This window comes from Papio anubis, chromosome 18, assembly GCF_008728515.1.
Source record: "Papio anubis isolate 15944 chromosome 18, Panubis1.0, whole genome shotgun sequence".
Taxonomy (NCBI): Eukaryota; Metazoa; Chordata; class Mammalia; order Primates; family Cercopithecidae; genus Papio; species Papio anubis.
Genome location: NC_044993.1, coordinates 71,561,769 through 71,587,899, shown reverse-complemented (window position 1 = coordinate 71,587,899; position 26,131 = coordinate 71,561,769). Strand labels below are relative to the sequence as shown.

General features: G+C 58.4%; 3 protein-coding genes, 1 long non-coding RNA gene and 1 other non-coding gene across 8 annotated transcripts; 4 read left to right on the top strand and 1 right to left on the bottom strand.

Moving 5' to 3' along the window:
- Positions 1–395: 395 nt before the first annotated feature.
- On the top strand, positions 396–6,782 carry ATP6V0C (ATPase H+ transporting V0 subunit c). The gene is made up of 3 exons (XM_003916392.3): positions 396–861; positions 5,768–5,951; positions 6,106–6,782. The coding sequence occupies exons 1-3, from the start codon at positions 783–785 to the stop codon at positions 6,308–6,310; spliced, it is 468 nt and encodes a 155-aa protein (XP_003916441.1). The 5' UTR covers positions 396–782; the 3' UTR covers positions 6,311–6,782.
- Positions 6,783–6,902: 120 nt separating this feature from the next.
- On the top strand, positions 6,903–17,991 carry AMDHD2 (amidohydrolase domain containing 2). Of its 4 annotated transcripts, none has more exons than XM_021931672.2 (11): positions 6,903–7,102; positions 7,274–7,410; positions 7,489–7,628; positions 14,156–14,210; positions 14,368–14,580; positions 14,655–14,743; positions 14,831–14,975; positions 15,047–15,154; positions 15,244–15,312; positions 15,585–15,686; positions 16,044–17,991. In XM_021931672.2, exons 1-11 carry the CDS (start codon positions 7,020–7,022, stop codon positions 16,130–16,132), a joined length of 1,230 nt encoding a protein of 409 aa, XP_021787364.1. In that variant the 5' UTR covers positions 6,903–7,019; the 3' UTR covers positions 16,133–17,991. The 4 variants fall into 4 exon arrangements, with proteins under 4 accessions (XP_021787364.1, XP_021787363.1, XP_021787365.1 ...); XM_021931671.2 differs by having other exon boundaries at positions 15,568–15,686; XM_021931673.2 differs by lacking the exon at positions 15,244–15,312.
- On the bottom strand, positions 16,898–18,241 carry CEMP1 (cementum protein 1). Its single transcript, XM_017953417.2, is given in 5 exon segments — positions 16,898–16,967; positions 16,969–17,430; positions 17,432–17,531; positions 17,534–17,645; positions 18,122–18,241. Coding segments are annotated over 5 exon segments (864 nt in total).
- A 3,715-nt stretch (positions 18,242–21,956) lies between these two features.
- On the top strand, positions 21,957–22,120 carry LOC116271397. Its single transcript, XR_004179955.1, has one exon. It is a non-coding gene; the product is annotated as a U1 spliceosomal RNA (small nuclear RNA).
- Positions 22,121–23,824: 1,704 nt separating this feature from the next.
- On the top strand, positions 23,825–24,335 carry LOC103880262. The gene is made up of 2 exons (XR_641184.3): positions 23,825–23,908; positions 24,094–24,335. It is a non-coding gene; the product is annotated as an uncharacterized LOC103880262 (long non-coding RNA).
- The last annotated feature ends 1,796 nt before the right edge of the window (positions 24,336–26,131 follow it).

Sequence of the window (26,131 nt, the reverse complement as noted above, 5' to 3'; positions counted from 1 at the left end):
GCAGTGGGTCTGGGTCTGGAGGAGACTGGGGACAGGGTGGATGGAGGTGACCTGGGGACACAGAAGGGCTGCAGCCACGGGCTGGGACTTCACAGGTGTGGGCTGGGGATTTTTCCCGACGCTGCGGCAGAGGAGGCCCGCACCCCGCACATCTGCTGGGACCCTTAGCTCGCCCAGGATTGGTAGGGAGATCCTGGAAGACCAGCGCCCGGAGGAGTCAGGCACCGCCTTGGGGGCAAGGCCGCGACACCACGGCCTGCGGCTTCACGCCAGGGCTGCAAAGAAAAGCGTCGCTGGGAACCGAACACCTGCAGACGTCGTGCAGCCGCAGAGGAGGCGGGGCACAGAGAGGCCCCGCCCCATATGCTAATGAGCACAAACCGCCCCGCCCCGATGCGAGACCGGTCCAACGCTGCGGGGATCCAAAGGCCGGCGGCGCCCGGCAACACCCGCGGAGGCCGAGGCGGGGCGTGGCCGGGCGCCGGGACCGGGTCGCTGGGCTGGAGGCACAGCCCGGCGGAGGTCAACGGGCCGCCCGGGCGTCCCGGCCGCGTCTCCCCCACGGTACGAAGTGGTACCGCCCGCAGGGGCGGGGCCCAGGTCATGTGACGCGGCCGCGGCCGCCATTTTGTTCTGCGGTGCTGGTATTTAGAGCGCAGCGGCTGACGGGCCGGATTGCCTTCGCCGCCGCCCGCCTGCTGGCTTTAGCTCCCGGCCCGTCCTCGCCCCCGCCTTCGCCACCGCCTCGGCCCGCAGAGCTCGCCCTCTCCCCACCTGCAGATATGTCCGAGTCCAAGAGCGGCCCTGAGTATGCTTCGTTTTTCGCCGTCATGGGCGCCTCGGCCGCCATGGTCTTCAGCGGTGAGCGCCGCGGCGGGAGGGACCCTGGGGCGGGGGCGCGCGCGTTGCTCATGCCCGCAGCTCTCCGGGGTTCGGTGTGTGACGTCACTCTGACGTAATGCGGAGCGGTCGGGGGCGCCCGGGCCTCGCGTGGCAGCGGGCGGGGGTCGGCGCCCCGAGGGCTGCGAGGAGCAGCCGGGGGTCCAGGCTGGCGGCCCTGCCAGCCGGGTCGTGAGGGTGCGGGGGTGGGGCGGCGGCGCCGCTGCCATCTTAGCCCCGGGAGCGGCGAGAGGGAGGCTAGGGTGGGAGCGCGAGGGGGGCGGCGCACGGGCCGATTCTGCGGGCAGGTGACATCACACCTCGAAGGCCCCAGTGCGCGGGCGGCGGCGCGGGTCGGGCCCAGGAGCGCCCCGGAGAAGGGTGCCTGGAGCTTTCCGGCCGGTGGGGAGCCCATGTCCCCCATGGGAGGTCCACAGCCCTCGCCCTTGTGGCGGCCGGCCCCCGGGGTCAGGTGGGTCTCACGCACAGGCAGGTGCTTCCGGTTGGAGCTGGTTATGGTTGCCCAATACCCGTGTCGCTGTGTGGGCTGTTTGGGAAAGCTGGGCTGAGGGCTTGGTTCGGAGAGCCCGCGGAGACCCAGGGGTGGGAGTGTGTGGAAGTGGAGGGAGCTGGGAGACAGTGTCGGCGCTGGCGGGGCTGTGTAGCTTGCAGAGGGTCTATGCCCTGAGGTGGGTGAGAGGGTGGCATGGATGTCTGAGTTTACAGGATCGAGTGGTTGCCTTCTGGACTGAGGCTTCCAGTTCTGGTCCTAATGAATGGAGGGATGAATGAATGACCTTCTTTTCCTTCCGTGGGGCCTGAAGTTGGGAGGGGCTTCCCTGGGCTTGGAGAAGGGGCCTTCTAGGGTTCTTGATGGCACCCTGCTTTTGAAATTGGGCGTTGACAGGTCCTAGGCGTCCAATTTAGTGACAGTTGGTCTCCTTGGGAGAATGGCACTTGGTCTAGGGCTAGGCCCAGGAATGTGGGTCCCACGAGTTAAGTTCTGACCCAGTCTCAGCCCCCGTGGACTGGCCTGGCCTGGTCTGGTCTCCGCCTCCGTGGTTAGGTCTGGTTTTAGCTTTGATGACCCTGCCCTGCCCCACCCTGCCTGGTGGCCTGGGGAGGCTCCTAGTGCAGGTATGTGGAGGGTTTGAACTCCAAACAGTCTGTGCTGACTGTAAACACCTGCGGGGTGGGGGCTTGGGGCTCTCTGCTTCTTGGGGGCCTCCCTCTGCCTGGGCCTGTCTGCCATTCGCGAGTGAACGCTGCCCTTCCCATCATGTGCAAGTAAGAGGTCATTTGTGGTGGAAGAAGTGGTCTAGACTTATACTTCCTTCTAGGCACCGCCTACTCTTTCCACACACTCAAGGCTTTTCGCAACAGGCTTCTGAGCCTTTCCCCAGAGCCTCCTCTGTTCTTTGCCCCCAGAATGCCTCCAGAGAGTCCATTTTGCCTGGCCACCTGTGGGATACTGCTTGTGGCTGTCATTCATTCATCCAACCAATCTTAATTGAGTGCTTACTATGTGCCAGGTACTTGGAGGATAGCAGTGAACAATATGGGATCCCCGCCCATGTGGAACTTAAATTCTAGCTGTTGCTGCTTGCTCTTGAAGCCCTGAGTTTGTCCACCGAGCCCTTTTTCTGAACCCACCTCCTTGCCTCCCTCTCCATCAAGACCTACACAGGCCTTGGGACAGCCTGATTATCCCTGGCTCTTCAGGATAAACGTGGCTTACTGTGGCTTTCCAGGAGCTGACATCTGACTTCACTTGGCCAATTCAATCACATGGTTTTTTTTTTTTTTTCTCCCCCTTCTCAAGACAGGGTCTTTCTCTGTTTCCCAGGCTGCAGTGCAGTGGTGTGATCTCGGCTCACTACAGCCTCAACTTCCCAGGCTCAAGCAATCCTCCTGCCTCAGCCTCCTGAATAACTGGGACTACAGGCACAGACCACCATGCCCAGCTAATTTTTTTTAGAGACAGGGTCTCACCATGTGGCTCAGGCTGGTCTCAAACTCCTTGTTGCCTCAAATGATCCACCGCCTCTGCCTCCCAAAGTGCTGGGATTATAGGCATGAGCCACCATGACTGGTCCAACTTCTGACTTCATTTCTGCCTTCTAAACATGCTTTTCTCCAGGACCTGGCTTCACCTGCTGTGCTGACTTAAACAAGCCCCCTGCCTTCCAGTGGCATCTGCTGTTGCCACCACGCCAGCCTCCAACTCTGTCCCCAGCTCGTGGCCCTTGGCCTGCCTGGCGCTGACGGATTGGTCTTAAATCGAATGAGGTCCACAGGCCTCTTGCAGGCCCCCATCCCAGCTTCTCTTTTTTTTCCATCATGACAAATGTCCTGTTGATTTTCTTCATTGTGTCCCCCAAGAAATTGTCATTTGCTCCTTTTCTCTATTTCCTATGACTTACTCTCTGCTGGTAGGCTTCCTTTATTTTGTGCTTGTGTTTCTGGAACTGTTTTCTAGCCCCCCACTCTTTCTGTGGACGCTGAGCCTGGTGCTTCTCACAGGTCTGCCTTCTGCAGTCTGGTCAGACTTGGCCTCCGGACTGGAGTCCAGGGTGCTCACGGCACAGTGCTTTTGGTGGCTATCTCTTTCTTCCCTGTGCTCCTCTTGGTGCCTCCTCCCACTGCCAGCCACATGACTCTTCCTGCTGCCCTCTGTAGGGAAGGGTCTGGCTCGCTTCCTGCCTCTGGTGGACACTGGCCTCACAGGGTCCACTACCTGGCTTGCTGAGTTGCCTGTATTCAGTCTCCTGCCCACATGTCTGCCGTGCTCTAGTCTCTTGTGCATACATGATGCAGTCGGATGTGGTCCTGGGCCTGCAGCGGGAGCCCCTAAAATGCACTGTAATTGGTCTGTATGCTCGCCAGGGAAAAAATGCACTGTAACCAGGAGTTGAGGTCAGGCGTTGGGACAGGCCCTGGGCCCCAGTCTTCAGGTGCACTGGGTGTTGGCGTGGCATGTCTGGGCACTTCCAAGGTGGCGTGGAGGAGGCAGTGTGGCTCCCTGGCCCAGGTCCCAGCCTCCTCCCTCCCGCCAGTCACTCCCTGGATACCCAGCACCATCGTCTTGGTGTCTCCGCCGGTGCTGTCCAGAGACCCTGTATTACTGCCTTGTTTTCCTGTGACTCCTCTCTCCCCGCCAACTTGGGACACTTGTCTATGAAGCCCTTCCCCAGCATCCCATTTTCCGCTCTTCTGGAGCATTTCTCTGTGCCTGGAGGTCACCGTGCCTGTGTCCTCACTTCTGCTCAGTGCTGGAGCACAGGATAGGCAACTTTTGTGGCCCAAATATATCAATAAAATATGAAGAAAAATGGTGGGGGTAGTCCTGGTCCCTTCCACTTCTGTTCTATGTAGTCTTCTGCAGGTCAGGCTGTTGTTAGTTTTTTTTGTTTGGGGTGTGTGTGTGTGTGTGTGTGTGTGTCAGAGATTCACTCTTGTTTGAGACGGAGTCTGCGCCCGGGCTGGAGGGCAGTGGTGTGATCTCGGCTCACTGCAACCTCCACTCCCAGATTCAAGCGATTCTCCTGCCTCAGCCTCCCGAGTAACTGGGATGACAGGTGTGCTCTACCCCTCTGGCTAATTTTTGTATTTTTAGTAGAGACGGGGTTTCACCATGTTACCCAGGCAAATCTTGAACTCCTGACCTCAGGTGATCTGCTCACCTTGGCCTCCTAAAGTGCTGGGATTACAGGCGTGAACCACTGCGCCTGGTCAAGTCAGGCTGGTTATTGATCTCTCCTAAAAGACCATGGCATGAGTGTCATGGGCAGAGAGGGGGCAGGGAGTTGCCAGTGCAGTCCACTCAAGCAGCTCAGTAGGCCCCTGTGGTGGCCCTGGAGGGCAGCTGGTAGAAGTCAGAAAGACAAATGAGCCCCCGTGACTCTGCTGTGTCCACAGAATTCTCCACTTTGAGAATAGGGCCCAGGAGAGGGGAACTGAAAAGAAAGGCAACATTCTTTTGGGAGAGGAAGGAGGGACAGCTCTGGAGGAGACAGGCGCCACCCTGGAGCCCGACCCACCAGCACTGTTGCAGTGGGAGGCTCGGGCCCTTTGGCCAGGCTCTTGTGTGCTGAGAGCCCCCCGCGTGCAGGGGAGACCCCTCTGCGAGGTCAGTCGAGGCCTCGTGGTTGGACTGGTGATGATTCCTGTAGTCGTCTCTGCCCCCATCCTCTTCTTGGCTCACCCTGTCTCCTGTCTGGTTATTTAGAGAAGATTCTCCAATCTGTCGAGGGTCCAGGCCTGCTGTGTGACTGAGGGTGCTCAGAGCTGCCCTTTCTGGCAGAACGTTTGACCCTCCTGGGGGAATATTTGGGGCTGGGAGCGTTGGGGAGCTTGGGCTGGGCAGTGAGTCAAGGGAGCTCTGGCCTGGGTGACAAGAGTGGCCAGGTCAGCTACTTCTGACCCTCAGGTCACACCCTGCAGCAATGGCTTTGCCATCCCCAAGACCTTTGGTAACTTTTCAGCGTGTTGTCCTGGGCAGTAGCCCTAAGGGTCAACTGATCCTGACCCCACATGTGGGCTGCTGAGGCTGCACTGAGGCCCCTGGCGTGACAGGTGGTTTCACCGCAGAGCCAGGAGCCCCAGATGGGCAACGCTGCCACAAGGGCTGCTGCTGGAGGAAGAACTGGACTCTGAGGGTGGGGGCCTCATGTAGAGGAAGGAAGGAGTGGCCATCCTGGATTCCTTTTGCCTGCCTGTGGCTGTTCCTCCTGGGTCCTCTTGCCCTGGGCTGGGTGCCTGCTTGAGCTCCCCCTCTGCATGTGATAACTTGGGGTGGCCCTTACAGCTGTGCCAAAGCTACACCTTGGGGTACTAGCCCCAGCTGGCCTGCGTACTGCTGTGGGCTCACCCCACCTTCCTCCCACAGCCCTGGGCGCTGCCTATGGCACAGCCAAGAGCGGCACCGGCATTGCGGCCATGTCTGTCATGCGGCCAGAGCTGATCATGAAGTCCATCATCCCAGTGGTCATGGCTGGCATCATCGCCATCTACGGCCTGGTGGTGGCAGTCCTCATCGCCAACTCCCTGAATGATGACATCAGCCTCTACAGGTGAGCGCTGGGGTCAGGCCCCATAGGGCTGGAGGACTGCAGGGCCGCAGGGAGGGGAGCGGTTTCCCCGTGGGTGGTGACCCGGACCTCTGTCTCCCTCTGTCTCCCCCTGGTCAGCAGGCTGCTGATGTCAGTCCTCTCTTCTTGCCTCCAGGAGCTTCCTCCAGCTGGGCGCCGGCCTGAGCGTGGGCCTGAGCGGCCTGGCAGCCGGCTTTGCCATCGGCATCGTGGGGGACGCTGGCGTGCGGGGCACTGCCCAGCAGCCCCGACTATTCGTGGGCATGATCCTGATTCTCATCTTTGCCGAGGTGCTTGGCCTCTACGGTCTCATCGTCGCCCTCATCCTCTCCACAAAGTAGACCCTCTCCGAGCCCACCAGCCACAGAATATTATGTAAAGACCACCCCTCCTCATTCCAGAACGAACAGCCTGACACATACGCACCGGGCCGCCGCCCCTAGTAGTTGGTCTTGTACATGCGCAGTGTCCTAGTGCCCATCGTCTGTTTTCCTGGCCTTGCCCCCGCCCGCCCCATGCCGTGGACATCTGGGCCCACTCATCGCCCCTCCAGGCCCCCAGCGCCCCACCCCCTAGAGTGCTCTGTGTATGCGGATGATTTAGAGTTGTCATTTCTCTTTACTGGATGTTTATTTATAAAGATCTGGCCTGTTCCCGCGTCTGCGGAGCGGCCCTCGTCTCCCAGCTATCTATAACCTTAGCTAGAGTGTCGCCTTGTGGGTTCCTGTTGCTGAGACTTCCTGGATGGAGCCGCCCTCACCGCCGGGCTGTGGCCCTGCGCGGAGCTGTGTCCAATAAAGTTTTTGGATGTGACGGGCCTGTGTCTGCTCAGCTTGTTGGGCGCGTGGGCGGGGGTAGGCGGGCCGGCGCCGGGCGCCGCCGGTCACGTGGGACGGACCAATCACGTGGGGGCGGCGGTCACGTGGCGCGCCGCTTCAGTCAGCTGAGGGTCACGTGGGCGCGGCCGCGCTCTGAACCGGGGTTAGTCACCGGGCGCGGGATTTGGCCGCGGCGGGGCTCCGGCGCCGCTCGCTCCCGACAGGGCTCACGATGCGCGGCGGGCAGGGCGCGGTGGAAGCTCGGGTGCTCCAGTTCACTAACTGCCGGATTCTGCGCGGAGGGAAGCTGCTCAGGTGGGCGCGGGCTGGGGTCTGTGGGGCCGGGGACTGGGCGGGGTGAAGGGTGCGGGGACGGGGACCGGGCGGGGTGCAGGGTGCGGGGACGGGGACCGGGCGGGGTGCAGGGTGCGGGGACGGGACCGAGGTCAGGCCCGCGATGCGAGCACCCTCCCGCTCCGTCCGCAGGGAGGATCTGTGGGTGCGCGGAGGCCGCATCCTGGACCCGGAGAAGCTGTTCTTTGAGGAGCGGCGCGTGGCCGATGAGCGGCGCGACTGCGGGGGCCGCATCTTGGCGCCCGGTTTCATCGACGTGCAGATTAACGGTGCGGCTCGGGGCCGGCAGGGGGACGCAGGGGAGGAGGTCTGAGCTCCATGCGACACCTCCTTTTCTGTGGCTGCAGGTGGATTTGGTGTTGACTTCTCCCAAGCCACGGAGGACGTAGGTTCGGGGGTTGCCCTGGTGGCCCGGAGGATCCTGTCGCACGGCGTCACCTCCTTCTGCCCCACCCTGGTCACTTCCCCACCGGAGGTTTATCACAAGGTGAGGTGAGGCTCCTTGGCTGAGGCGAAGGGGGCTCCGGGAGCAGCCAGCGCCCTCATTTTCAAACTCACGCCCCACCCGCAGCACGTGCTCCATAGTCCTGAGTCTGGCCCCCCTTGCTGACCCGACTTGGGCCAGGGTCCCGCCTCTGTGCTGCTTTATCAGTTGTCGCTCTGCCTGGCCTCCCTAGACCCTCTGCCCTCCGCAGCTGTCTCCACACTGCTGGCTCAGCACCCTCTGAGCCATAGGCCGGCCCCACCCTCTGCACTGCACTCTGGTTGCCTCCAGGCTTCAGAAACCACCCCCTTAACCAAGGTCGCGGGGGACTGTGATTGGCACATCGATAGTCCCTGGTCAGGCTCTTCCTCCCTAACCTGTCTGATGTGTGACTCAGTGGAACACGCCTTCCAGAAGCCACTCCCCTGTACTGCTTGCCCCACGCTTCCACTTTCCTTCCTGTCCGGAAAAAATTTGGTGGTTTTTGGTCTTTCTTTATTTTAATTTTTACTTAGGTTCTCCAGGGTTAACTCTTTGCTATGTGTTACTATTCAAGGCTGTACCTGTATTGTTTTATACTGAACTATTTGGGAGTAGGTTGTATCCAACATGCCTGTTGCTTTTTTGTTTGTTTAGTTTTTGTTATTTTTAAGAGACGGGGTCTCTGTCTGTGGCCCAGGCTGGAGTAAAGTGGCGTGGTCGTAGCCCTTTGCAGCCTCAACCTCCTCTGCTCAAGAGATGCTCTTGCTTCAGCCTCTTGAGTAGGTATGACTATAGGTGTGTGCCACCATGCCCAGCCAATTTTAACGTTTTTTGTAGAGATAGAGTCTCACTGTGTTGCCCAAGCTGGTTCTGAGCTCCTGGGCTCAAGACATCCTTCTGTCTTAGTCCCCCAGAATAGTTGGCACTAAGGGCTTGTGCCACTACACCTGACTAATTTAAAAAGTTTTTTGGGCCGGGCATGGTGGCTCACGCCTGTAATCCCAGCACTTTGGGAGGTCGAGTTGGGCGGATCACAAGGTCAGGAGAGCGAGACCATCCTGGCGAACACGGTGAAACCCCATCTAAAAAAAAAAAAAAAAAAAAAAGTTTTTTTGTAGAGACAGGGATCTCATTATGTTAACCAGGCTGGTCTCAAACTCCTAGACTCAGGAGATCTCCTGCCTTGGCCTCCCACAGTGCTGGATTATAGGTGAGAGCCACTGTTCCTGGCCCATCATGCCTGTTTATTTCTTAGTACTTAACTGTTTTTTGTTTGTTTTTTTGTTTTTGTTTTTGAGACAGTCTCGCTCTGTTGACCAGACTGGAGTGCAGTGGCGCGATCTCAGGTCCCTGCAAATCACCTCCCAGCGATTCTCCTGCCTCAGCCTCCCAAGTAGCAGGGACTACAGGCACACACCACCATGCCTGGCTAATTTTTGTATTTTCAGTAGAGATGGGGTTTCACCATGCTGGCCAGGCTGGTCTTGAAATCCTGACCTCATGATCTGCCCATTTCAGCCTCCCAAAGTGCTAGGATTACAGGTGTGAGCCACCGCACCCAGCCAGTACTTAACTATTTCTTAGGATAATGAATATTTTCTTACATAGCCACAAGAGTTAGTGAGTCTAGGAAATGAACACTGTTAACAGTACTTTAATTGAGCCGTCTGTGTTCTAGTTCTGTCCAGAGCCCCAGTCAATTTTCCCCTCCAGCATAGAATTCATCGCAGGATCACCGCTTGGGTTATGCCTGAGGGGTCCCTTTCTTGGTGTGTGGGCAGAGCCAGAGCTGGGAACAATGGGGGTGGTGTGTGGGTTCTGGGCGCAGGCTTTCTGGATTTGGCGTTGGCCTCCTGATGTCATGTATCAGCTGAAAGACTCAGGACAGCCTACTGCCTTTCTGAGCCTCCATTTCCTCAAACGTAAAGTGCGGATGATGGCAGCATGCATATCATGGGTGCTCAGCATTGTGCGTGAGATGCTGAGTGTTAACCACTTAGTATCAACCGTGGATGTCTTTTTGGAAATTTCCCACAGCCCTCCCCACACAGAGTCAAATGTCAAAAACTGGCACCTGGTTCTCACAGCTGTTCTCTGGGGCTTTGGGGCCTGCTAGAGCGACCTGTCCAAGATTCAGGATTCAGCACATCACCTCTGCCCTGCCCCCACCTGCAGCATTCCTTTCCTACCTGTCCAGCCTCTTCTCTGTCTTCAGGCACATTCCCCACTCCTGTCCCCAAACTCTTGGCCTAGAAGACCTTGGCTTGCTCCCCAGGCCTCCTCTGCTAAACCTTGCCTGCCTGTCCCCACTGTGCCCCCGAATGCCCGCGCATCTCTGGCCAGCACAGACGTGGGAGGAACTATGGCTCTTCTTCTTGAGGAAGAGTCTCTGACAAGTAGGACTTAGTTTTCTTTCCCAGCACTCACTGCAGTGCAGGTGTCTTTTTTTTTTTTTTTTTTTTTTTTTTGAGACGGAGTCTAACTTTTGTCGCCCAGGCTGGAGTGCAGTGGCGTGATCTTGGCTCACTGCAACCTCCGCCCTCTGAGTTCAAGCGGTTCTCCTGCCTCAGTCTCCCGAGTAGCTGGGATTACAGGCACCTGCCACTGCGCCTGGCTAATTTTTTGTATTTTTAGTAGAGATGGGGTTTCACCATCTTGGCCAGGTGGGTCTTAAACTCCTGACCTTGTGATCCACCCGCCTCGGTCTCCCAAAGCGTGCAGGTGTCTTACCCTTGGCGCGCACACAGGATGAAAGCAGAGAGCCAACTATTAAGAGTGGGAATTGGGAGGCCTCCTTCCTGAATCGTCTTAGAAACTGGAGGCCCCTTCACCTGTGTCTGCTCTCCGCCATGCATGCCACCTCCTCCAGGAGCCATTCACCCTGGGTGGAATTGGATGGTCACCTTGCCAGAAGTTTCCTCGGTCTTTTGTTGTCCTGTTCTGGTCCATTGAGACCGCCTTCTCTTCCGGGTGGTTTCCGCTTGCCCTTTGCTATGGTACCTGGAGACAGGTCAGATCACTTTTTTCTCTGCTTCAAGTCTGTTACCTGCTGAGCCAAGGTGAGGCACCTCCAGGGGGCAGCCAGGCCCCTGCCTCTGGCCTTGCACGCTCTCTACACTTTGATCTTTCCAGCTGCTTATCTGCCTGGAGTGTGCCTCACTCCACTCCCCTCGGTTGATCTTTGACTGTGTTCTCTCTATGTAGCACTCTCTTGCTCCCTTTTAAAACTCTATTCTAGAAAAACTCAGCCATTGCCTTTTGTTGTTGTTTTTTCCTGTTTTAATCTTTAGTGAGCCTGTGTATCCACAGGGGTTGTGAGGAAAAACAGTGGCCCTTTGCCCCAGCCAGCTTCCACCCTAGGGACAATCACTTTCAACACAGTGGACTCTTGGAATTTGTCCCCATAGCTCTAAAAACTGCTGGCTGCTCCTCAGTCTTTCAGCTCAGGGCAGAATCCACTGTCTTCCACCAGGAGAGCTGAACATCAGCGTGCTTGTGGCTCCGTGAGTCCCCTCAGCCCCTTTCTTGCCCCTCATCCTTCCCAGTAGTTCCCCATAATTGTGATGAGAATAGCCGCGTAGGTCAGTCATCAGCGTGGTGTGAAGGGATGTGTGGCCCAGTGACATCATCTCAGCTACCATCTCTGCTTGCTTTGCCGTGAGTGATCTTTGTTTCGTTTCTTAGCTCTAACTCAATTCTAGGCTTTCTGCTGATTGTTTCACTCCCCTCTCTGGCCATTTATTTATTTTTCAAGATGGAGTCTCCCTCTGTCACCCAGGCTGGAGTGCAGTGGGGCGATCTCTGCTCACTGCAACCTCCGCCTCCTGAGTTTAAGTGATTCTCCTGCCTCAGCCTCCCGAATAGCTGGGATTACAAGCGCCTGCCACCACGCCCGGCTAATTTTTGTATTTTTAGTAGAAATGGGATTTCTGCATGTTGGCAAGGCTTGTCTCAAGCTCCTGACCTCACGTGATCCAACCACCTTGGCCTCCCAAAGTGGTACTGGGATTACAGGTGTGAGCCACTGTGGCCAGCCAAATGTTCCTTTTTTTTTTTTTTCCCCCGGAGATGGAGTTTTGCTCTTGTTGCCCGGGCCAGAGTGCAATGGCACGGTCTTGGCTTATTGCAACCTCTGCCTCCTGGGTTCAAGCAATTCTCCTACCTCAGCCTCCTGAGTAGCTGGGACTTCAGGCATGTGCCACTATGGCTGGTTAATTTATTTTTTTATTTTTATTTTTATTTTTTTGAGATGGAGTCTCACTCTGTTGCCCAGGCTGGTGTGCAGTGGTGTGATCTCGGCTCACTGCAACCTCTGCCTCCTGGGTTCAAGCCATTCTCCTGCCTCAGCCTCCCGAGTAGCTGGGACTACAGGCACCCGTCACCACACCTGGCTAATTTTTTGTATTTTTAGTAGAGATGAGGTTTCACCATATTAGCCAGGATGGCCTCGATCTCCTGACGTAGTGATCTGCCCACTTCAGCCTTCCAAAGTGCTGGGATTATAGGCGTGAGCTACTGCGCCAGGCCAATTTTTGTATTTTTAGTAGAGACGGGGTTTCTCCATGTTGGCAAGGCTGGTCTCAAACTCCTGACCTCAGGTGATCCGTTCACCTTGGCCTCCCAAAGTGCTGGGATTACAGGTATGAGCCACTGTGCCCAGCCCAATGTTCCTTTTTCTACTATCCTATTCTTGTTTCAGGAACAGAAGACCTCTTATTGACTGGAGAGTGTCCTTGATGGCCCTTTTCCCTGTCCATCTCTCCTCGTGGTCTCTGCTTCCCCGCCTGGCCCTGTCCTCTTGTGTTCAGGCTCCTTTTCGAGGCTTGCCCAGGGCCTGCTGAACTTGGTGGTGTGCTTTCTTTCAGAACAGGTGTCAGCAGGCTGGCTGGGGGCACCCAGCCTGCGGGAGGGGCTTTGTGGAGGCACTCGTAGGTTGGGGTCCCTGGGTCCTTTCTCTTGAACTGGCTGGGTTCCCTGAGAAGAGTGTTGAAATGCTCAGAGGGGCTGGGCCTGGCTGGCACCCTGCCAAGCGCCTCAAGAACACACATTTCCCGAGTTCTCGCTGTGCCCACACCGACCCTTGCCCATCTATCTGCTCTACTTCCCCGGGGGCCCGGCCAGCACACTCACGGCAGGTACTCTTCTGTTCGTCCCCACATCACCCCACTTCTCAAGGCACCATCCTGAGCCTGTGGGGGTCATTTCCCCCACTGCGTGCACCCCCCAAGACCTGCCCAGTGTCCTCTTGCCAAGCCCCCGAAGTCTGGCTGTCTTCCTCCCAACCTCTGCCCCCCCCCCCCCACCCTCGGGTTTAAGGCTCTTAAAAGTCTTACTGTTGGCCGGGTGCAGTGGCTCATGCCTGTAATCCCATCACTTTGGGAGTCCAAGGTGGGTGCTCGGTCAGGAGTTTGAGACTGGCCTGGCCAACACGGTGAAACCCCGTCTCTACTAAAAATATAAAATTAGGCCGGGCGCAGTGGCTCACGCCTGTAATCCCAGCACTTTGGGAGGCCGAGACGGGCGGATCACGAGGTCAGGAGATCGAGACCAGCCTGGCTAACACGGTGAAACCCCGTCTCTACCAAAAAAATACAAAAAACTAGCCGGGTGGTGGCGGGCACCTGTGAGTCCAGCTACTCGGGAGGCTAGAGGCAGGAAGATAAGCGTAGGCAGGAAGCGGAGCTTGCAGTGGAAACTGAGATCGGCCACTGCACTCAGCCTGGGGCGACAAACAAAGACTCCGTCTCAAAAAATAAATAAAATAAAATAAATTAATAAGCATGGTGGTGCACACCTGTAATCCCAGCTACTTGGGAGGCTGAGGCAGGAGGAATACAGCAGACTTCGGGAGGCAGAAGTTTGCAGTGAGCCGAGATCATGCCATTGCACTCCAGCCTGGGCGACAAGAGCGAAATTCCAGTCCCAAAAGAAAAAAAAGTCTTACTGTTGTGCGGGGTGGGGAGTTCAGGGGAGGGTACAGTCCAGCTACCATCTTCACCTGAAGCTCTTCTCTCTGGGAAGCCCCCCGGGCCCGTGCCTGTGTTGGAGAGAGGGAGTGTGTGCTGGACTGCCTGCCTGCCTGTCAGCCTCTGAGATGTATGGTGTGAACCTGTGTCCCCTCTTTCCCTGGTACTCTCGGTCTTCCTGATGGTGTCCAGCTCCGGCCACGGTGTTGGCCACACAGAGTGCTGAGCCCTGGCCATGCCCACACTGAGCTCTGCCCCAGGGTCCCTGCTGCTCCCGCCTCCTGCCTCCCAGCTGTGCTCCCTGGGCTGCTGTGCCCGGGGCCACCCTCAGTGCCCACAAGCCTGCCCACATGGCCCAGGGACTGCTGGCATCCTACACGCCTGTCGTTTCTTCCTGCTCCTACCATGGGTCCTTCAGTTCTGCCAGCTGTGCTTTCCCTGACCCCTGTGAGGGGACAGGTGGCTGGGGCTGGGCTGGGTGCTGGGCTCTGAACTCTGACCTGAGATCTCTGGCCTTGGCTAGGCTGTGGCCTCTGGGAATGGGCCGTGGGGGACAGGGCTTTAACAGCTGGTTCCCCCCAGGTTGTTCCTCAGATCCCTGTGAAGAGTGGTGGTCCCCATGGGGCAGGGGTCCTCGGTGAGTGGCTGACCCCCTCCCCGCCCCCACCCTGGGAGGCTCCTGTGGGACCTCTTGGCAGCCCCAACCCCTCCAGATGCCCAGCTGGTGGGGAGGGCAGGTGATAAGGGCTGGGTGGGACAGGGACCTGCTGGAGCCACTTGCTCCCTTCTCCCAGGGCTGCACCTGGAGGGCCCCTTCATCAGCCGGGAGAAGCGGGGCGCGCACCCCGAGGCCCACCTCCGCTCCTTCGAGGCCAATGCCTTCCAGGACTTGTTGGCCACCTACGGGCCCCTGGACAATGTCCGCATCGTGACGCTGGCCCCGGAGCTGGGCCATAGCCACGAGGTGATCCGCGAGCTGACGACCCGTGGCATCTGCGTGTCCCTAGGTGAGGGGCTGGCTCAGGGCGGGCCTGCCTGGGGGACCTGGGCCAGGTGCACAGTCTGAATCCAGGTCCCGCAGGGCACTCAGTGGCTGACCTGCGGGCGGCAGAGGATGCTGTGTGGAGCGGAGCCACCTTCATCACCCACCTCTTCAACGCCATGCTGCCTGTGAGTGCTGTGGGGCCCTGGGGGCGGGGCTGGGGTCCCAGCAGCCCCTGCTGTCGCTCAGCCATCCCTTCCCCCGACCCTGCCCAGTTCCACCACCGCGACCCAGGCATCGTGGGGCTCCTGACCAGTGACCGGCTGCCCGCGGGCCGCTGCATCTTCTACGGAATGATTGCGGATGGCACGCACACCAACCCCGCTGCCCTGCGGATCGCCCACCGCGCCCACCCCCAGGGTAAGCTCCGTCAGGTGGGCGGGGCAGGCAGGATGAGTGGGCCAGCAGGTTCTGAGCCTCTTCTCCCCTAGGGCTGGTGCTGGTCACTGATGCCATCCCTGCCTTGGGCCTGGGCAACGGCCGGCACACGCTGGGACAGCAGGAAGTGGAAGTGGACGGTCTGACGGCCTATGTGGCAGGTGAGCGCCCTGACCCACTGGGTCCCAGGTCCCAGCCCGCATGCCAGGTGGCCCACGACCCCCCAGAGCCTGCCCTCTCTGCTCTCAAGGCACCAAGACGCTGAGCGGCAGCATAGCCCCAATGGACGTCTGTGTCCGGCACTTCCTGCAGGCCACAGGTCAGTGAGCAGCACGGGTGCGGGTTTAGGTGGTCTGTGACTGGCGGGTCTCCAAGGGCTGGACTGGGTGCCCGGAGTGTAGCCCAGGCCCTGCCCACAGGAGCTCCTGGCCAGTGTGTATTTGGTGACTCGGGCCCAGGGTGACAGGCAGACCAGCGGGATCCTTGTTAGCCTGCTGCAGAGTTCCTGAGACAGAGTGCTGGGGTGGTGGAGGGCTGTTGACAAAGCCACATGGGCTTGGGGACCGTCACCCAGGTGTGTCCCCCAAGCAGGCTGCAGCGTGGAGTCGGCCCTGGAGGCTGCATCCCTGCACCCCGCCCAGTTGCTGGGGCTGGAGAAGAGTAAGGGGACCCTGGACTTTGGTGCTGACGCAGGTGAGGGCGCATCGCAGGGTTACTGGCCTTGCCTGTAGTCTCTGTTGTCCTGAGGTGGCCTGGACAGGGTCAGGAAGGGTGGGTCCTCCCTAGCTCCCTCCTCTCAGGTGGGCTGCCGGCTGCCAGCCTCAGTTGTAGCCCCGTGTTGCCATCAGGCCAAGCTTTCTAGTGTTGCAGACAAGGCCAGGCAAGGGGTTGCAGGGAGCATTGTCCAGCACCTCTATCCATCTGTGATGGGTCACGGTGTCCTGCACCGGTCGTATCCCTGTGCCTTGGTTTTCCCACCAGCGTCGGGTTGTTGGGGAGTAGGTGGGCAGCCCCACTCCTGCCCCTACTCACTGCCCGGCTCTGTCCCAGACTTCGTGGTGCTCGATGACTCCCTTCACGTCCAGGCCACCTACATCTCGGGTGAGCTTGTGTGGCAGGCGGAGGCAGCCAGGCAGTGACAAGGACTTCGGCTGAGAGGACGCCCAGCCGCAGCTGGATGCCATCAGGGCTGAGTGGTTGGGGAGCTGGTCTCCAGGGAGTGAGTCGGAAGCCCTGCTGGAATGACGCCCAGGGCCTTTGCTGCCGTCCTGGAGGCGGTGGCTGGGATAAATGTGCACCCAGCAGGACCCACCTTGGCTCCGGGTTTTGCTTGTGCTTGCACGTGGCACCATCCTTGGTTGCCCTCTTGGGGAAGGCATTCGTGGCCTGGGGTGGGATGGCTGGGCTGTAGTTCAGCCTGGGCCTTGGGCCCCAGTGGGGGTCAGGGACTGTCTGCATCAGGTAGACCTGAGACCTGCAGATTCCAGGAAAATGTCACTGTGGGAGGGAGGGGCAGGCAGTCAGTGGCTGGCACCGTGGGGGTGAAGTCACCGTGGGCTAGGGGCAGAGAGTGGGCAGGAAGGGGGCAGGGCACAATGAGTGTGAACAGTCAGGGGTTTGCTGTCTGCACCTGAGTTGGGTGTGCAGCGTGGAGCCCACAGCCTAGTTTTGGGCCAGGGCAGAGTGCCAGGTGCTCTACTCTGACCTCCAGGAGGGAGGCTGGGCCCAGGACTCCGCCCTCTTTTCCCTGGCCCGCCCAGCCCTGAGTGCCATAGATGACTAGCTTTCCATTTCCCCTTCTCAACAACCCTGTCTCCTCACCCATCCCCAGGCCTGGTGCTTGTCAGCTGTGGTGACCCTGCCTGGTGCTGGAGAGCAGTGTGGGAGGCACCAGTGTGCCCTGCTCACCCCATTAGTGTCATCCTGCCATCTTCTGTGTCCCCTTGGCCTTGGCACACACCCATGTTGCAAACAGGCCGTGAGGCTCCCTGAACAGCTTTGAGGCGGGTGGGCTTCTGGAGCCCTCCTGGCTCTGAGGATAGCCACAGTGGGGTCAGACATCAGGGGCTGGTGCAGCCCTAGGTCAGGGGTGGTTGTCTTGACTTTCTCTCCATTTGGGTTCTGGGGTGGGTGACCCCCTTCCCCCTTGCTTACGGGTGCCGTCCTGGGTACAGGAGGTATGTGCCTGGCTCTGCCACTGTTCTCTTCCCTCTGCTGCAAAGCCCAGTTAAGGAAATGTCTCCAGGTCCAAAGCAATAGGATGATCGGGGCCCCGCCTGTTGGAAGGGAACAGCCAGGGAAGAACCACCTGCCAGGCAGGACCTTGCCTGAGTGAGGGCGGGCCTGGGGCAAGGCACAAGGGGTTGATCTCCGCCCATAAGCCCCAGGGGAAGCCCAGGAAAGCAGGCGACGGATGTGGATCCTGACCTCCTGAGAGGTGCGGTGCAGGGAGACCCACCTCTTCCCTGACACTCACGCACCCCTCACGAAGTGGCTGCCCAGCGCCTGCCTGTGCTGGACCTGGGAGAGGAGCTGTCTGCCAGGGCTCACAGGCAGGGAGAGGCAGGTGAGGTTCTCAGCCGATGTGTTCGAGGCTGAACAGCTTCTGTGCCCAGCTTGCTGGCTGTCAGTGCTTGATGTGCCCGTCCTCAGCTAAAACCCAGAGCTGGCCTGTTGGTCATCCCCACCTCAGACGGGGCACCCAGTCCCAGAGCTGGTGAGCCCTGGGCCAGCCTTTGGGCCTGCCCTGCCCCATTCACTGACCAGCGCCCACCTCCCTGGGTGGAGGCTCGGGGAGGGACTGGCCGAGATGGTTGGTCCACAGGGCTAGCCCTGGGTGGTGGGAGAGGGGCCCGGGGTCAGGGTGAGAGTGACCTGGGCTGGGGAGCTGCTGCAGGAGGATTTTAGTTGAGGTGTGGTGGAAGCACTCTTGGTGGGTTTTGGTTTCCTTTTTAAAAATTGTGGTAAAATACATAACAAAAGTAACTATCTTACATGAGCCGTTCTGTGATATGAAGTGAATTCACTGCCTTGTGTGACCTTGGCCACCATCATTCCCCACTACTCACTCCCGCTGGACTTCCAGCCCTGCCCCACCATTCCGCTCCCTCTACAGCTATGGGTTTTACAAAGAAGGATGCAGGGCGACCTGACTGCGGCGTGAGGGGCAGGCCTGCCTGCGGTATGGGCGTCCGCTGAAGGGGGAAGCCCAGGTACCTGCTTGACTCATGGGTTGGGGGGTTGGGCATATGGGGAGGGATGGAGTTGGAGGTGCATCGTCTCAGCCACCTGGTGGGGGTGGCCTATTTGGTCCCGTGTGTGAACGGGAGATGAGACCCGACGCCTGCGATCGCGCAGACCGCGCCCCGCCAGGAGTCACCTGTGGGCGCACGCTGCTGGTGGGATGCTGGGCCGAGCTCGCGGGTTCAAGACCCAGATCTCAGCGAGGTTCCTTTCGCCGTCCAAGCCTCCGCACCTCGTGGGCTCCGAGCACACCCAGGCCAGAGACAGCGTTTGGGGCGTGGGCACGGGAGACGGTCATCAGCAGGGACGATCTCGACCGATCCGGCCCCGCCCCGCAGCCCAGTCTCTGAGAGCGCGCTGACGCGCCACTCTGGAAGCCATGCGGTACGCGGGGCCACGCCTACTGTGGGAAGGGATTCTGGGGGCGGACCTCTGTCGGGCCAATTGGGATCGCCGCAGGATAGGCACGCGCCGCGGCTGAGCAATAGGGGCGCGCGTCGTCCTCTCCAGTTAACCCGCGGGGCCCTGGTCACAGAGCTCGAGGCTGCGCGGTCCCCCGCGAGCGCGGGGAGCTGGGGGACCAACGCCGCCTATCCACGCCCCTCACACCTCTGCGGGTCCCTTCTCGCCCCAACCCTTCCCACCGCGTCACCCAAACCCCCGCGGACCCCGTCTCGCCCCAGCGCTCCCCGCCACGCCCCCCACACCTCTGCGGGCTCGCCTTGCGCCAACCCTCCTCGCCACAACCCCCACAACCTTGAACACCCCTCTATGCTCCCTGCCGCGCCCTCACACCCCTGCGGATCCCGTCTCCCCACAACGCTCCCCGCCACCCCCGCGGAGCGCCGCGTCGCCCCAATGCTCCCGGCCGAGCCACTGCACCACTGCGGACTCCTCCACGCCCCAGCGCTCCCCACCGCGACCCCCACAACCCTGTAGACCCCTCCTCGCCCCAACCCTCTGCGCTGCTCACTTTATACCCCTGCGGACCTAGTCTCGTTTCGTCCCAGTCGTCCCTGTCGCTTCCCCCACATCCCTGCGGACCCCACCGCGCCTCACCTCTCCCTTCTGTTACCTATCACGCACAGGTGGATTCCACTATGACCCAGCTTGACTATCGTCCCGCACCTCGCCTCTCGCCGCGCCCTCACTGTCTTGGGAAATGAAGGGGAGGAGTGGTCTGGGCACTCTAGAAGCACCCCGGCTCGGAGCTTCCCTAGCTTGGAGTTGGTTTTGAGCTCAGGCCAGGAACCCAGGGTGGGCACAGCAGGGGACATTGGCACCAGAAGCGTGGAGGAAGGGCACTTCCTCAGCCCAGTTTTTCCGCCCCTGGAGTCTTGGACAGCTCCGGAGCGTCCGGGTACTCTCTTCTAGCCTGGCCCTGTGCCTTTTACCACATTTGTGTCACCTACGTTTTTTCTCAATGGGATTACACTTTTGCTATTTGCAGTTCGGTTTTTTGTTTGTTTGTTTTTTTGAGACGGAGCCTGGCTGTTTTGCGCAGGCTGGAGTGCAGTGGTGCGATCTCTGCTCACTGCAGCTTCTGCCTCCCCGGTTCAAGCGATTGTCCCGTCTTAGCCTCCTGAGTAGCTGGGATTATAGGCGCAGGCTACCACGCCTAACTTTTTTGTATTTTTAGTAGAGATGGGGTTTCACCATGTTGGCTAGGCTGGTCTTGAATTCCTGACCTCAATTGATCCGCCCGCCTAGGCCTCCGAAAGTGCTGGGATTACAGGCGTGAGCCACGGTGCCCAGCCTTTTTAAAAAAAAAAAAAAAAAAAAAACAGGGAGTCTCACTGTGTTGTCCAGCCTGGCATGATCCTGGCTCACTGCAACCTCCGCCTCCTGGTTCAAGTGATTCTCCTGCCTCAGCCTCCCGAGTAGCTGGAATTACAGGCATGCATCAACACGCCCGGATAATTTTTTGTATTTTTTTAAGTAGAGACGGTGTTTCACCATGTTAGCCAGGCTGGTCTCGAACTCCCGACCTCAGGTGATGCGCCTGCCTCGGCCTCCCAAAGTGCTGGGATTACTGGTGTGAGCCACCACGCCCAGTTTTTGTTGTTGTTGTTTTTGCTTGTTTGTTTTTGTTTGTTTTTTGAGGCAGAGTCTCACTCTGTCGTCCAGGCGGGAGTGCAGTGGTGCCATCTCAGCTCACTGCAACCTCCACCTCCCAGGTTCAAGCGATCCTCCTGCCTCAACCTCCATAGTAACTGGCTACTGTTCCTGGCTAATTTTTGTATTTTTCGTGTAAACGGGGTTTCACCATGTTGGCCAGGCTAGTCTCGAATTCCTGGCCTCAAGTGATCCACCTGCCTCGGCCTCCCAAAGTGCTGGGATTACAGGTATGAGCCACTGCGCCTGGTCTGCGGCAGTTTTTCTTTGTTTTTTAAAGAGATGGGATCTCACTGTGTACCCAGGCTGATCTTGAACCCCTGGGCTCAATTTTTGTCACTGTACCTGGCTAATTTTTGTACTTTTTTTTTTTTTTGAGACGGAGTCTCGCTCTGCCGCCCAGGCTGGAGTGCAGTGGCCGGATCTCAGCTCACTGCAAGCTCCGCCTCCCGGGTTTACGCCATTCTCCTGCCTCAGCCTCCCGAGTAGCTGGGACTACAGGCGCCCGCCACCTCGCCCGGCTAGTTTTTTGTATTTTAGTAGAGACGGGGTTTCACCGTGTCAGCCAGGATGGTTTCGATCTCCTGACCTCGTGATCCGCCCGTCTCGGCCTCCCAAAGTGCTGGGATTACAGGCTTGAGCCACCGCGCCCGGCCTTTGTACTTTTAGTATAAACGGGATTTCACCATGTTGGCCAGGCTGGTCTCAAACTCCTGGCCTCAAATGATCCACCCTCCTTGGCCTCCCGAAGGGCTGGGATTACAGGCGTGAGCCACTGCACCTGGTCTGCACCCAGTTTTCGTTAGTTTTTTACGGAGATGGGATCTCACTATGTTGCCCAGGCTGGTCTTGAATCCCTGGGCTCAAATCATCCTCCTGCTTCTGCCTCCCAAAGTGCTGGGATTACAGGCTTGAGCCACCATGCCCGGCCATAATTATCCAGTTGTAAGGTCAGCTGATTAATTCATCTCTCCATATAATAACACATTCACGGTTTGGGAGATTAAGATGAGAACATCTTTGGAGAGGCCATTATTCTGCCTTTTAGAGAGAAAGGCCTAGGACAGGAATTCCCACTGCTCAGGTTTAAAGGAAATACTATGTTCCTATCATTGGTTTATGAAGGCGCCCCTTTCTCTACATTCCTACCAACATTGGATATTTTCCACTTTTGGGACTTTTAGCAGTTGTTGAGCCAGCCCATTTTACCTCAGGGAAAATTGAGGTTTGAGGAGGGGAAATTACTTGCCTAAGATCTCATGCAACTTTATGTTTCCTGACTCCCTGTCAAGTCTGATTCTCTCTTGGCATGCCTTATATGGGAGGATATTTACCAGGTGGCTTGGAAACCACTCAATGACTTTGTATCTTCCATCCATCCATGTATCTGCAGCCCAGCAGATGTATATTGGGAGCCTCAGACATGTGACCAGGGCCTTGTGGGCCAGAGGCAGACAGGAGACCATGTTGTCTTTTTTTTCTTTTCTTTTGCTTTTTTTTTTTTTTTTTTTGAGACAGAGTCTCCCTTTGTCACCCAGGCGGGAGTGCAGTGGTGCGATCTCGGCTCACTGCAACCTCTGCCTCCCGAGCTCAAGAGATTCTTCTATACTTACCTGGCAGGGGAGATACTATGATCACGAAGGTGGTTTTCCCAGGATGAGGCTTATCCATTGCACTCCGGATGTGCTGACCCCTGCGATTTCCCCAAATGTGGGAAACTTGACTGCATAATTTGTGGTAGTGGGGGACTGCGTTCGTACTTTCCCCTGAGAAGAAAAAAAAAAGAGACAGAGATTCTTCTGTCTTAGCCTCCTGAGTAGCTGGAATTACAGGCATCCACCACCATGCCTGGCTAACTTTTGTAGTTTTAGTAGAGACGGGGTTTCTTTTTTTTTTGAGACGGAGTCTCGCTCTGTCGCCCAGGCTGGAGTGCAGTGGCTGGATCTCAGCTCACTGCAAGCTCTGCCTTCCAGGTTTACGCCATTCTCCTGCCTCAGCCTCCCGAGTAGCTGGGACTACAGGCGCCCGCCACCTCGCCCGGCTAGTTTTTTGTATTTTTTAGTAGAGACGGGGTTTCACCGTGTTAGCCAGGATGGTCTCGATCTCCTGACCTCGTGATCCGCCCGTCTTGGCCTCCCAAAGTGCTGGGATTACAGGCTTGAGCCACCGCGCCCGGCCAACGAGACGGGGTTTCATCATGTTTGCCAGGCTGGTCTCCAACTCCTGACCTCAAGTGATCCACCTGCCTCACTCTCCCAAAGTGCTGGGATTACGGGTGTGAGCCACTGCACCCGGCCAGTGCTGTTGTCTTTTGAGAGCCCCCTTTTCTCTCACCTGATCTCCCTGCCCCCCATTTTCCCCTTTAGTCCCCTTTCCAGATGCTACTGACGCTGCAGCGTCAGTCTAGATGCCAACCAGGTTGGGATCCTTGCTGGGAGAGCCCTTCCTTCCCTGGTTTTGAAACTCAGAGCCTTCTGGTGTGCACACCTGCAGGATCCAGGCCGGGCCTGTGCTTCTTGCTTCTTTCTGTCTCTGCCTGAGACTGGAATCCTGGCTCTGTCCTCAACTAGCTTGAAGGGGACCCCCAGTAATGACGCCTCCTGTGTAACCTTCATACCCTTGTGTAACCTTGTTTCACTTTGTAAAACATTTTATTTAAAGTTTTTGTTGTTGTTAGAGACAGGGTCTCACTTTGTTGCCCAGGCTGGTCTCAAACACCTGGCCTCAAGCAGTGCTCCTGCCTCAGCCTACCAAAGCACACCCGATCTCTTTCTATCAGGGTTGTTGTGTGTGACCAGCAGATGTGTTGGAAGTGATGGTGTGTCACTTCTGAGGTTAGGTGATTAAAGACATGGCGGCTTCTATCTTGCGTGTGTTCTCTTTCTCTTGGGCCACTCGCTCTGGGGAAAGCCAGCTGTCGGGGCTTGAAAAAACACACCCCTTTGAAGATGCCCATGTGGTGAGGGACTGAGGCCTCCAGCCCATAGCTGTGGGATTGTGGGAATGAACCTTTTAGGAAGTGCATCTTTCCGCCCTGCTCTAGCCTTTGATGACTCAGCTCTGGCTGCATCTTCATGGCAACTTCAGGAGAGCCTGAGGCAGACCACCCAGCCCAGCCTCTCCTGGATTCCAGACCCACAGGAACCATGAGTTAGATGTCTTTGTTGTTTTACACATCTAAGTTTTGGGGCAATTTATTACACAGTAGTAGATAAGTAATACACCAGCTGTAGGGCTTTGGGCGTGTTCCTTAGCCTCTGCACCCCCATTTCCTCCCTTGTGCCATGAGAGTTGTAGAGGTAAGTGAGGAATGCATAGATGCAGCACAGGGCCACACACATGAGGCAGCTTTCTAGCCCCTCCCGGGATGGTCCTGGTCATCTTCTGGCTCTTCCCTGGATGGACTGTGACCTCACAACATCAGGTCAACTTACTGCATTCTTGGCCTGAGGTCATCCATTGGCCATGGACAGAGGTTCTGGGCAGGAAAGGGTGAGATAAAGAGAGGGGTCAGTCTCCTTCCTCCAGCCCGGGTCCGGAGAATCGTGCTGGGCCAGGTGAGACATCCACTGTCTGTGTGGTGTCCTGGGATGGGCAGCTGGACCTGACTCAAGGGGAGATTTGTCTCTGTCTCCAGAAGGCAGAGGTGCTTCCCGGTCTCCTTGCCTTGGGCTCGGCCAAGCATTCTGGCTGCCATTGGGGCCCCCAGGACAACTGAGAACTGTCCTTTCTTCACCTTCAGCTGCCCCTCTCCTCTGCCCCCTGGTGCCTGCTCAGATGCTTTCTTCATGGAACAGCGTCCTCCTGACCCCTGGCCCCTGCCGCTGAGGCTCCTCCACCCTGGGCTCTGTGTTCTAGAGTTCACCGTGTGCTAGTTCTTCAAGCTGTTTATTCTTCACTGCTTCCCTTTTCTCTGTGCATTACTCAAGAACTACATGGCCATGTGTCAGTATAAAAAAAAATAAAGTTGACTGGTCGTGGTGACTCACGCCTGTAATCCCAGCATTTTGGGAGGCTGAGACAGGCAGATCCCTAGAGTTCGAGACCAGCCGGGTCAACATGGTGAAACCCAGGATCTACAAAAATATACAAACATTTGCCCGTGCGTGGTGGCACATGCCTGTATTCCCAGCTACTTGGGAGGCTGAGGCAGGAGAATCGCTTGAACCCGGGAGGCGGAAGTTGCAGAGAGCACAGATGGAGCCACTGCACTCCAGCCTGGGCAGCAAAGCAAGACTCCCATCTCAAAAAAAAAAAAAACAAAAAAACACCAAAATCAAACCCAAACACTTTTAACTATCATCGACATTAACAACTACAAAGCGCCCGGCTAATTTTATATTTTTAGTAGAGATGGGGTTTCTCCATGTTGGACAGGCTGGCCTGGAACTCCTGACCTCAGTGATCCGCCCGCCTCGGCCTCCCAAAGTGAGCCACGGCGCACGGCCATGAATATGACTTTATAGCCCAGATTTCCTTCCGTGAACGCTTGTTAGTTGTGAAACTAGCAAAGTTGCACCTCCGAGTTTACACAGAGCCAGCTCCGGAATCCGAGTTCCGGGTTCGAGCACAGCGCCGCCGCTACCTCCGGCGTGACCTTGGTCGGAGCCCGGTCCCCTCTGAGCCTCAGTTTCCCGGTCTGGGAGCCCGGAATGACAGCTCGCCCCCTGCCCCGCCCAGCCCCGCCCCGCAGGCCCTGGGATTGGTTGGTGCGAGGTCCCCCTCCCCAGGCGGGGCCGGGCCTCTCCCGCCTGCTAGGCCTCAACCCGGAAATGCAGCTGGGGCGGAGGCGGGGCCCACTCAGGGCGAGGCGGAGCGACGCTGGGCGCGGCCAATGGGCGCGGGCGGCGGCTGCACGGCGCGACGGAAGTCCTGCCGGCGTCGCGCGGGGGCGGGGGCAGCGCCGGGGCGGCAGGCGGCGGGCGGCAGGCGGCGGGGGCGGGCGCGGTGAGGCGGCCATTGCTGGGGCTCCGCTTCGGGGAGGAGGACGCTGAGGAGGCGCCGAGACGCGCAGCGCGCTGCAGAGAGCGCCCGCGCCACAGGGCCCTGTGGGACCACCAGCCAGCTGGTGAGCGCGCGGCGGCGGCCTGGGCGCGCCGGCTTGTTACCCCGCCGGGTGCGGCGGTCGCCTGGGTCCGGCGAGGCGGGGCGGCCCGGGGTCCCCAGGGCCGGGTGCCGCCTCACCTGTAGCCGGGCGGCCGGGCGGGGGATGGCGGGCGCCGGCCGAGGGCGCTGCTCGACTGCGGCCGGGAGTCCGGGCCTGGGTTGCGGCGGGCGCCGGCCTGGCCGGGGGCGCTGACAGACGCGCGGAGGGCGGGGGAGGCCGGGAGGTGTCACCCGGCCCAGCGGGGTGGAAGTGCCTGGAAAGTTTGTTTTCGGCTCGGCGCAGCCTGGAGTCGAGCCTGCAGGGTTACCTTTCGGTTCTGTCTGTAGAGGAACCGCCCTGGGCTTCCACCTGGAACGGGGTCCCTGGCGTCTCCGCCTGCGAGAGAAGCAGAAGGTGCAAGTTCTTGCTTAAAGCACCTGATGCGCCTGGGCCCCCGTTTCTAGATTCTCGATGACAGTGGTCGGGTAAACTCTCCTTTCACGGCCTGGCCAAGGGGCATTTGGGTGCTTTTCCTGCCCGTGGCTGTGCTCAGCGTTGTGGGAAGCCCCTGGGAGGCCGAATGTGCAGGATTACCGAGGGGAAAGTGAGCTTGACAGGTAGGAGGGATTTTACGGGAAGGACTGAAACAAACCACTTGTTGGGTGAAATGTTTTGCTAAAAGTGTCGCTGGTGT